The sequence below is a fragment of the Culex pipiens genome, chromosome 2 (genome assembly GCF_016801865.2).
Source record: "Culex pipiens pallens isolate TS chromosome 2, TS_CPP_V2, whole genome shotgun sequence".
Taxonomy (NCBI): domain Eukaryota; kingdom Metazoa; phylum Arthropoda; class Insecta; order Diptera; family Culicidae; genus Culex; species Culex pipiens.
In genome coordinates, this window is record NC_068938.1 from 113,256,784 (window position 1) to 113,268,375 (window position 11,592).

The following is an 11,592-nucleotide window of genomic DNA, read 5'->3' on the forward strand; positions in this document are numbered from 1 at the left end:
TCATATCCAGATATTTTCAGGGAGGTTCACGGACTTGTCTACCGATACGAGGTCATATCTTGATAGCCTCAAGGTGAAAATACAAAAATACAAAAATACAAAAATACAAAAATACAAAAATACAAAAATACAAAAATACAAAAATACAAAAATACAAAAATACAAAAATACAAAAATACAAAAATACAAAAATACAAAAATACAAAAATACAAAAATACAAAAATACAAAAATACAAAAATACAAAAATACAAAAATACAAAAATACAAAAATACAAAAATACAAAAATACAAAAATACAAAAATACAAAAATACAAAAATACAAAAATACAAAAATACAAAAATACAAAAATACAAAAATACAAAAATACAAAAATACAAAAATACAAAAATACAAAAATACAAAAATACAAAAATACAAAAATACAAAAATAAAAAAATATAAAAATACAAAAATACAAAAGTACAAAAATAGGGGAAATCTACCCTTTCCAATCAAACACCTATCTTCGTCATATGGAGAGTTTGATGCTCGATTAAAGCTCCAAAAATACTATTTGGGCTATAAACTTACCAGCAACAGCACCGCCTCGAGTAAGCAAGCAAATGTATGCCACTTACTGGCCAAAAAGATCACATTTAATGCACTTTTGATCATAATTTGTATTTTGCGAGACCACTTCTCATCATTTTGTTGGCACACACAGTGACACACACGAGAATCCCTCAAACGCTTAATGAATATCGCCAAAATTAACTTTTCACTTTCGCTTACTTTTTCACGGCGCTTAAGATATGAAATTGCTTCCAACTACCGGCAACATGTTCTTTTGATCATTAGTAAGGCACTCACTTGAAGAATAATCCCGAAAAATGTAATAAATTAGCAAGCGCCATCAAAAAAACAAACGCGCTAAGTCGTTTGACGTTTCAATTTTCACTTTGCATTCCACTCGAAGGCTGAAGAAAACCGAGCGAGAGACGAAGGCAAAAAAGAACAAAGGTTGGCCGTCCACACCACCAGCAGCACAGCCAGCGATGCCAGGAAACTTTCCCTATAAATGCCACTTTTCGTGAGTGTTCGTTTGAACTGTCAGCGCAAATGGCAACACTCGACAGAGTGTTGGAAGAAAAAAGAACTAAGCCGATATTAGAAAAATGGGCGTGGCCCAATGCATTCGCCTCGATTAGAATACCCTTGGGAATTTTTTTTTGTTAAATGCTTGGTAAAGAAATAGAATAACTTTTAGTGAAAGTGAAAATAAACAGAAATGTTCACAAAAACTTGCTCTACTCGTTGGTGTACTTGGTTTTAGTAAAATTCAAGGGAGACTCTAGATTATCCAGCATCATTCAAACACGACCGCTTATTAGGATTAAAATGGGTAGATTTCCCCTACAAAAATACAAAAATACAAAAATATAAAAATATAAAGATATAAAAATATTAAAATATTAAAATATTAAAAAATTAAAATATTAAAATATTAAAATATTAAAATATTAAAATATTAAAATATTAAAATATTAAAATATTAAAATATTAAAATATTAAAATATTAAAATATTAAAATATTAAAATATTAAAATATTAAAATATTAAAATATTAAAATATTAAAATATTAAAATATTAAAATATTAAAATATTAAAATATTAAAATATTAAAATATTAAAATATTAAAATATTAAAATATTAAAATATTAAAATATTAAAATATTAAAATATTAAAATATTAAAATATTAAAATATTAAAATATTGAAATATTAAAATATTAAAATATTAAAATATTAAAATATTAAAATATTAAAATATTCAAATATTAAAATATTCAAATATTAAAATATTCAAATATTAAAATATTAAAATATTAAAATATTAAAATATTAAAATATTAAAATATTAAAATATTAAAATATTAAAATATTAAAATATTAAAATATTAAAATATTAAAATATTAAAATATTAAAATATTAAAATATTAAAACATTAAAATATTAAAATATTAAAATATTAAAATATTAAAATATTAAAATATTAAAATATTAAAATATTAAAATATTAAAATATTAAAATATTAAAATATTAAAATATTAAAATATTAAAATATTAAAATATTAAAATATTGAAATATTAAAATATTAAAATATTAAAATATTAAAATATTAAAATATTAAAATATTAAAATATTAAAATATTAAAATATTAAAATATTAAAATATTAAAATATTAAAATATTAAAATATTCAAATATTCAAATATTAAAATATTCAAATATTAAAATATTAAAATATTAAAATATTAAAATATTAAAATATTAAAATATTAAAATATTAAAATATTAAAATATTAAAATATTAAAATATTAAAATATTAAAATATTAAAATATTAAAATATTAAAATATTAAAATATTAAAATATTAAAATATTAAAATATTAAAATATTAAAATATTAAAATATAAAAATATTAAAATATTAAAATATTAAAATATTAAAATATTAAAATATTAAAATATTAAAATATTAAAATATAAAAATATAAAAATATAAAAATATAAAAATATAAAAATATAAAAATATAAAAATATAAAAATATAAAAATATAAAAATATAAAAATATAAAAATATAAAAATATAAAAATATAAAAATATAAAAATATAAAAATATAAAAATATAAAAATATAAAAATATAAAAATATAAAAATATAAAAATAAAAAAATATAAAAAAATAAAAATATAAAAATATAAAAATATAAAAATATAAAAATATAAAAATATAAAAATATAAAAATATAAAAATATAAAAATATAAAAATATAAAAATATAAAAATATAAAAATATAAAAATATAAAAATATAAAAATATAAAAATATAAAAATATAAAAATATAAAAATATAAAAATATAAAAATATAAAAATATTAAAATATAAAAATATTAAAATATAATAATAAAAAAATATTAAAATATTAAAATATTAAAATTTCCAATACTCTACTACCACCATATTGAACGCCATCTTGGATTACACATTCCCTGTGTACTTTGGAGTATTTTTGAGGTCATATTCGAGTTTAGTGACCCCAAATTAGTATAATTTGTTTCTTGATACCAACAATAAGCACCTTTTTTGAATTCGTGTCTTGACTATAGTGCAAAACACACATGCTGGCAGCACGGCACAGCAACGAGAGAGTTTTCGTCGCATTCGCCGCTCTCGGGGAGAGTGACACTAAGGTAAACAAAAAAAGCGAAAAAACCGTCCCGCCGGCCTGACCTCAAGCCTTATTTGATTTCTTATATGACAAGGTTTAACAAAGTCTACCTCAAACATTGAAATTTATATATTATGCACCCGATTTAATAAAGCTCAAAGAAAAGAAAAATCTTTTACCGAGATTATGGTTTATACAGATATCAAAACGAATACTCGGAATGCGTGTCCTCGGATATTTCTTGTATGTTCAATAACTTACCTAGGATCAAATATTCTCAGCAGTCAACAATAGCACCATAAACCCTACATGCTCACCATTTTGAATAAGAATGTGCTAACGGTTGAAATCGCCCTGTCTAACGCTTGGAATCGCCTGTTTGTAGGCAACCATATAGACAACAAACGCTTTGGGGTGGAATGCAGAGAAAACAATTAAAAAATCACAATATCTTTGAGAAATGTATGCGCAACTTTTTTGTTAAATAGTTTATTAGCCTAATTTTTTGATGATTCGGTAGATAATTCTATTGGCTAAAAAGTAGCGAGAGATTTTTGAAAAATTCAATCGCATTTCGAAGATATTTGCGAAATAGTGAACAAGTATCAGATACAGCGATTTCCCAGTGTCCGCATCGAAGCGAAACCTTAAGGATATTAAACCCGGTGCATCTGTGCTCTCTTGTACTTAGCTTGCTGGTTTTTATATCTAGTTAACATAAAAGAGTACAGAGGCATCGCCTTTAAATTTAAGATTTTCAGCTCCTTGCCCCCTCCGTTGTATTCCTTTTTTCTCGAAATGCCAAGTGATTTATGGATGGAAAAGTTGTGTTTGCATAAATCCAAATTTATTTAGCATTTTGTGATTTATCATGCATTTTCTTATGAGCAATTCCAGCCCAAAACAGGATTTTTTTAGGTACATTTTTATCGACCCTCTCCGATTTCAATGAAACTTTGTAGACATGTTATCCTAAGCATATATAAGCCATTTTTGTGTATATGGAGCCAGTAACACTCGATAATGATATTTGAGAAGGGCGTAAGTGTTTTTTTTTTTTGTATTTCGTAATTTAAATATTGCTGTATCTCGAAGCCGTTGCATCGTATCAAAAAGTGGTCAAAGACAAACTTGTAGGAAATTTGACGGGCTTTCCGAAAAAAATACACTGAAAGAAAAAATCACTCCACTTTTATGAGATTTTTTTATTTTTAAGTTTAAAAGTCAAATTTGAAGGTGAGCCCACGATTTTTTTTCGCTCAAAATTTTTGTGAAAATAGCCTAAAATGTACACACTCAGTTTTTTATGCCGAACTTCGGTAGAATTCTGCCGAAAACAGAACAACTGAGCGCTCGGCAGAGAGTTCGGCAGAAAATTCATCTGCCAAAGTCTCGGCAAAAATAATTTTGACAGCCAGCTTTTTTGTGCCGAAAATCTCGGCATCCCTGAAACAAATTCAACCGAAAACCTCGGCATTTATCATAATAAAACCAAATCGAGATTCTCGCAATTAATGTAAAGCTGTAAAACAATATGCATGCATGCTTTTTTATATTTATTGCTCTTTTTATGTATAATCTAATAAATACAATCTGAACCAGAATGAATCCTATACTTCTACCAAGCGCCATCGTCATGCATTTCCTTGGTAAAAGCTGCAAATGAAAGACCCTTTAGATATTATTTTCCCTAACAGATGTTATTAAAAATGTTTACCTTTCAAGTAGAAATACAAGCAGAAATCCTGTAGAAATTCAAGTATAAATCCCGATTTATCCAAAGCTCCGGAACTTAGTTCAGTGAGCAATACTCATATCGAAAACAAATATGGCTACCTCAACATCTAACCGAACAGCTCGGCACTTTCTAGCGAATTTGACAGTTGAATTGCCGAACTCGGTAGATTTTGGACATTCCGAGATTTTCGTTAAATTTAACTGACGAACTTCGGCATTTTGCTTAGATCTGCCGAACTATCGTTTAAATTTAACCTAGAATATTGGGACAATGAATTTTCTGCCGAGATTTCGGCAGAATATCACCTTGCCGAGCACGTTCGGCAGATATTTCTGCCGAAGTCGAAAATTCATTCTGAATGTGTAACAAAAAGAATCACGAAAAATGCAGGATGGAGCAACTCACCTAAAAAAATACAAAAACATTTACTGAAGCTGTTTTTTTTTGAAAAGTGCTCTAAACGTCAAAATTTTCAAAAGCCGAATACGGGAATCGATTCTCCAGACAATTTTACATAAAAGTCTCCATATTGACCATTGTCCTAAGTCCAATCCTTGTGAAGTTACAGCGCTTTTAAATATAAAAATGTTTAAAAAATTGTTTTTTTGATGGTTTTTGGCAATTTCTATATGACAGACTTGATTTTTCTGTTTCGAAAATATTTTTACCGAAAAGCTCGTCCAATTTCCCATAAGTTTGTCTTTGACTACATTTCAATTGGATGTGTGGTTTTACAGTTATAAGCTAATTACATTGCTCATAACTGAAAACATAATATTTTTTCAGTGTAGTAAAGTAACCTGGATAATAAATGAGGTTATATCTGTAAGCCCATACATCCAATCAAAATGAGGTCAAAGACAAACTTATGGGAAATTGGACGAGCTTTTCGGTAAAAGTATTTTCGAAACTGAAAAATCAAGTCTGTCATATAGAAATTGTCAAAAACCATCAAATAAACAATTTTTTCAACATTTTTATTTTTAAAAGCGCTGTAACTTCACAAGGATTGGACTTAGGACAATGGTCAATATGGAGACTTTTATGTAAAATTGTCTGGAGAATCGATTCCCGTATTCGGTTTTTGAAAATTTTGACGTTTAGAGCACTTTTCAAAAAAAAAAAAAAACAGCTTCAGTAAATGTTTTTGTATTTTTTTAGGTGAGTTGCTCCATCCTGCATTTTTCGTGATTCTTTTTGTTACATTTTAGGCTATTTTCACAAAAATTTTGAGCGAAAAAAAAATCGTGGGCTCACCTTCAAATTTGACTTTTAAACTTAAAAATCAAAAAATCTCAGAAAAGTGGAGTGATTTTTTCTTTCAGTGTATTTTTTTCGGAAAGCCCGTCAAATTTCCTACAAGTTTGTCTTTGACCACTTTTTGATACGTTGCAACGGCTTCGAGATACAGCAATATTTAAATTACGAAATACAAAAAAATTTAAAACACTTACGCCCTTCTCAAATGTCATTATCGAGTGTTACTGGCTCCATATACACAAAAATGGCTTATATATGCCTAGGATAACATATCTAAAAAGTTTTATTGAAATCGGAGAGGGTCGGGTACAACCGATTCCCTATTTGACATGGAATTGCTCTTATCAATTAACTAGCAAAGTATTTTAGGTCTTTTGAAGAATCATCATTTATGAAAGGATTTGTTGGTAATCAAATATGCACAAAACGTATGTGGTTCGTTAAAATGTGTATTAATGGCATGAACTTATTTAAATTTCGATTCATTTTATATAGTAAAAGTACCTACAAATAATAGTATTTCTTGAAAATATAATTGCAAGATTTTATTTGAAAAAAAAAGCACAAAAAATACATAGTTTATGTTTTTTTATAAGGTAGGTACCGTCATCAAGGGTGACATTGGGTCTGCCGTTGAGATTGGGTCATACAAATTTCAGCACTTTTGAAAGACCCAATCTCTCCCCCAAACCCAATGTCACCCCTGATGACAGTAACTTTAAACATTATATTTCTTATGTTAATTAAAATTGATTTAAAATTAAATTTTACACAGCAAAGATCTTTTTCTATCTTCACTTTCATTTCGATTTATTTTCAAATTATAGACTTTCACGGGTAAAATCCATTTACAAATTAAAAATGTTAGTGAGAATCCCACCTTACTCATACATCAGATTTGAATTCTGTATAGGGTACGTTATCCATTAGTGGACCCCTTCCCTATAATGGACCCTCTGAAGGGGTTTGGATGAAAAAATCAATAAAATCACAATTTGAAGCGTGTTATTGCCTACAAATCTTTTATTTGGCATGTTCAGCATCATTTAAATCAATGTTGGCTGACATTGAATTGTCCTTTTCACCAAAAAAGTCAAAGTAGTTATGTCACAGACATAACCGGAATGGCGTAGACTACGTAAAGTTTTGAGATGTGGACATTGAGTTTTCCATATCTTAATTTTGAAGAATTAGCTAGATACTTGAAATACATTAACGGAATAAGATCGTAAATGGGAGATGGACCCCCCTAACTAAACAGAAACTTAACACTCCAGTCAACTCAACTGTCATGTAACCATACTTTGAATGTGTTGGTAAATCTTTGACTAGAAAGCCTTATTTAAACAATGGAAACATTGAATGGAGGAGAGAAAAACGAAAAACGATTTTTTCGCGAACCGAATGAAAATTTGGTAGCATAATGTGGTGGAGAGAGGGGTTCAGAAAGCTGTGCAATCCGTCACCCCCGAAGACCAACACTAGTTCCTGAAAGGCATTTCACCGACTCATCACGGGTGGGACGAGAGACGGGGAGTTAGGCAAACAGTTTGGAATTGGACACGACGCAATTATTTCAGAAGCGCTCGCCGCGAATGCGACGAGCTAGTTGTTGTTTCACAACCACGGCTTGACCCACGAGAGGCTCTTCAGCGGAAGGCAGCAGGCGCGCGCCTCATCGCGTTGATGCCTCGTCCCGGGTGGGACGAGGGACGGGGGGTGAGGCAACTCTGAAGAGTTGGGAAATCCTCACCCCCTACCACGAAAGATCCAAACGGTCCGGCCATCGAGAGGCAACTGGCTGACGGTGACGACGAGAAGGTGATGCGCGAATCTTTTCCAGTTCTGGTCCCTCTCTCCTGCTGCTGCTGCTCTGGTCTCTCCTGCTGTTGCTGCTCTGGGCTGAGCTTTCCTGCTGCTGCTGCCGGTCCGACGTCTGAGACGTGAATGATAGAATGGGCTCTGGCGCGCGTTCTTATATAGCCTTTCGACCCGCTACTTCCCCTCCTTTTTCGCGACCGACACTCGGTCGCGTTGCTCGGATGATTTTCCCCTCAAAATAGGTACTTGACATTCCCGTCCGTGAGTGGGAAGCGCTCATTTTGCTTGCAAAATCTGTGCATGTTGAAAACATTTTAAACGATTCAATTGTTTCAATAATTAAACTATTTTGCCAACAATGAAAGTTTTAAAGCAAATTGCTGAATAATTTTCGAATCGAATGGAACATAAATCGTGTCGATTCGATTAGAGGGAAGGAAGATATAAGCGTTTGACGGATGACGCAGTAATCCAGGGCCTTCGGCCCGGGTTTTTTGGAATGACACCCCAGTACCTTCGACAAAGACGTAAGTCTACGTCAATAAGTGTTTTGAGTTCGGCATCTGAAATCAGCCATGGCCACTAGCATTTTCACAACAAAACTGCTTTTATATTTTATGAATGAATTAACTATCCAATCATTTTTTGACTGATTATTTAACTTCAGCAAGTCGAAATAATGTAAGTTTAAGGAACATTACTAAAATAAAGCGAAGAACTGCTAATTTTCGAGCAAAAATTAGGGGGGTCCAATATAATACAACGAAAATCCAAACTTTTCCAAAAGTGGACCCCTGTTAATTAAACCTTCAAAAATGAAGAAAACTGTGTATTTAAGCAAATGTTTCTCTTAAACATACAATAAATGCTTGTTGTTATCAACCTAAACGCAATTTTTCAATTGTGGGTATAAATATAGCTGTTTCATGTTAAAAGTACCAAAAATGCTGAAGCCGTAAAAAATTATATCATATCAAATCAAAACTATAGTCAATTAATCTTAATTGCAGTTTGAAATTATATTTTATATTAATAAATCAAGAACAATTTTTTTTAAATTAACATGCGTGGTTTTATCAGCAACTGTAAACAAATCTATTGTTTAGTTTCGGTCAACCATTTATGTAATTAATATGAAAAAAATGTGCATCAAAATTACATTTTTTATTATTTTTATGTTTACAGTGATTTTTTAAACGTTTTCTCTGATCTTGTTCGGAAATAAATGTTTGTAAATGTCTGTTAGGTTTTTTTGTTGTTTGATGCCAAATTTGTTAACAAAACATATTTGTTTATGATGAAAAGTGAGCAAAATCCATCTTTTGTTCATTAAATCTATCATTAGACCTACACCATGCATCAAAACATCAAATATCGGTTAAATTTGGTACAAAAATAACAGTTGCCATAGAGAGCCTGGAACTCCAGGCTCTCTAGTTGAAACGGGTCCACAATCGGATTATAGACCCGGGTCCACTATAGGAAAAGGGGTTCCATAACAGGCAAAAAAGCTTTTTTTTTCTTATGACTATTTTTCTGCTCAAAAACAAATAAACTGATGAAGCAAATAGTCAAAATTGTTCAAAAGACTTCAGATTTCATTGTTTTGTACAAAGGGTTATGAAAAAGTGCTTAAAATATTGAAAAATTTGTGAAAAATGTGCTTCGGCTCTACTAGGGGGTCCACTAATGGTTAAAATACCCTATAAGAGAAAATAATCTGATTTTTCACAAAAAAAGCTAAGTTTGCAACACTTAAAAAATCTGTTCTACAATACAAAGCGTTTTTAAATAAATTTTCATAGAGCTAGACAAATTTAAAATATATATCTAGAGTTTTTTAAAGGTCCAACAAACTATTGAAAAGGCTATTAAAAAAGTAAAACAAAATAGGGGCCACGGTTTCAATATTTGAAAGAAAAAGTTTTTTTTTTTCATAAAATTATTTTAAAGAAAAAGTTGTAGACACTGATTTTTTTTTTTGCAATGGCCTAATGCTTTTTAAAACTCTTTTTTAATTCAGATTTTAAAACTATTGCTTGCGATTAAAAAAATTTAAGCATTTTTTTTGCCCCACCCTCAGTGCTCGTTTGAAAACATACCAATGAAATCGACAATATAAGTCTTAAATTAATCGCAATTGATCATTAAGGGGACAAGCCATACGGAAACCACAAACCACTATGGCACATTTTGTATTTCAAACAACCACCTGCCAATTGTAGAGAATTGCCCACTACAAAAAAAAGTAAACAGAAAGAACCAAGGATTAAAACATTGTTTTAATGTTTAAAAGAAATTATTAACGCGTATTCTTCAAGTTTCGTGCCTTCGTCGCGCAAGAGACTTCAACGCAATGACAAAATGGCCGTCTTCCACTGCGGAGTCAAAACCACCCCCTGCCCAAGCTTTTTGGCTCGGCCATTTTGAAAATTCCATCCCAAAACCAGAGCGCGCGAGAGGAAAATTTGAGAGAACTCTCATGGCTTGAAGAGCGAATGAGAGTGAGAGAGTAGAGTAAGGAGAGAATACGACGCCGCCACTGCGTGCACGTGTGAGCCTACTGCGTGCACGCCATCAGGTCGCGTCGTGCGTTTTGCTGGTTTTGCCTGCGTGGCGTAACTTTGATTTGAAACTGGATAAGTTTTTCTTCAGGATTTTATTAGGAATGGACTTAAATAAAAATAATTCTAATTTATTGGTTAACTTTATATAATTAATTGCAATAACATATGTTATGATAATTGATTTTATGTCAAAAAGCATTTTTAGTTTACTTTTTTTTGAAAATGAAGAAAGTTATCTAAATGCATGGCTTCCTGAGATTCGACACCCCTGACAAACCACGGGCAGCAGTCATGCCATGATGACGGAAGTGACAGAAAGAAGATCCACGCAGTTTCTGTTGTTTTGAAAGGTGAAATTCAGATTCATGGTTCGCAGTGCAAATTACGGAGGTAAATAGTTTTAAGAGCTTCGGTGATTCCGATTCGTTTGTCACCGGTGGCCATTCCGATGCAAAGTGCACCACGATGATAGAAAACCTGTCCAAGAAGCGCATGGTGTTTGGAATTAGTTGTTTGATTCTGTAAGACTTGCTTGGTCTGATGAAATTTGAGTTTGGAGGATTTCACCGTAATTTCCCTTCTTGCAGATTGACCATCGTGGTCCTGATCATCGAGTCTAAATGGATGAAGGCCGGAACGCGGCGGCAGCAAGAGTTTGTGATTGAAAACAATTCCACCTGCTGGGTGCGGGAGTCGTACGAGGTTATCAAGGATTGTCATCCGTGCACGGCGTTCGAAATCGCCAGCAAGTCGCAGGGCGTTTGTGTCCACACCCAGAACAAGGAAGTACTCAAGTGCCTGAGCGGGGAGATTGTGACGCGGAGTTGTGACCGGGTGGCCTGGCTGGACGAGAAACGCTTTTGGTCGTTCCAGATAAGCTTGACGATTGTGGGTTGTTTGGCCACGGCGATTTCGTTCCTGCGTCAAAAGTCCCTCAATCGGAGGGCTATGCTCAAGATCCAGAACCAGCTGGGAACCTGTTAGC

General features: G+C 31.2%; 1 protein-coding gene across 1 annotated transcript; it reads left to right on the top strand.

Moving 5' to 3' along the window:
• The first annotated feature begins 10,901 nt into the window (after positions 1-10,901).
• On the top strand, positions 10,902-11,591 carry LOC120414680 (protein JTB). The gene is made up of 2 exons (XM_039575964.2): positions 10,902-11,128; positions 11,195-11,591. Exons 1-2 carry the CDS (start codon positions 11,073-11,075, stop codon positions 11,589-11,591), a joined length of 453 nt encoding a protein of 150 aa, XP_039431898.1. The 5' UTR covers positions 10,902-11,072.
• Position 11,592: the final 1 nt, after the last annotated feature.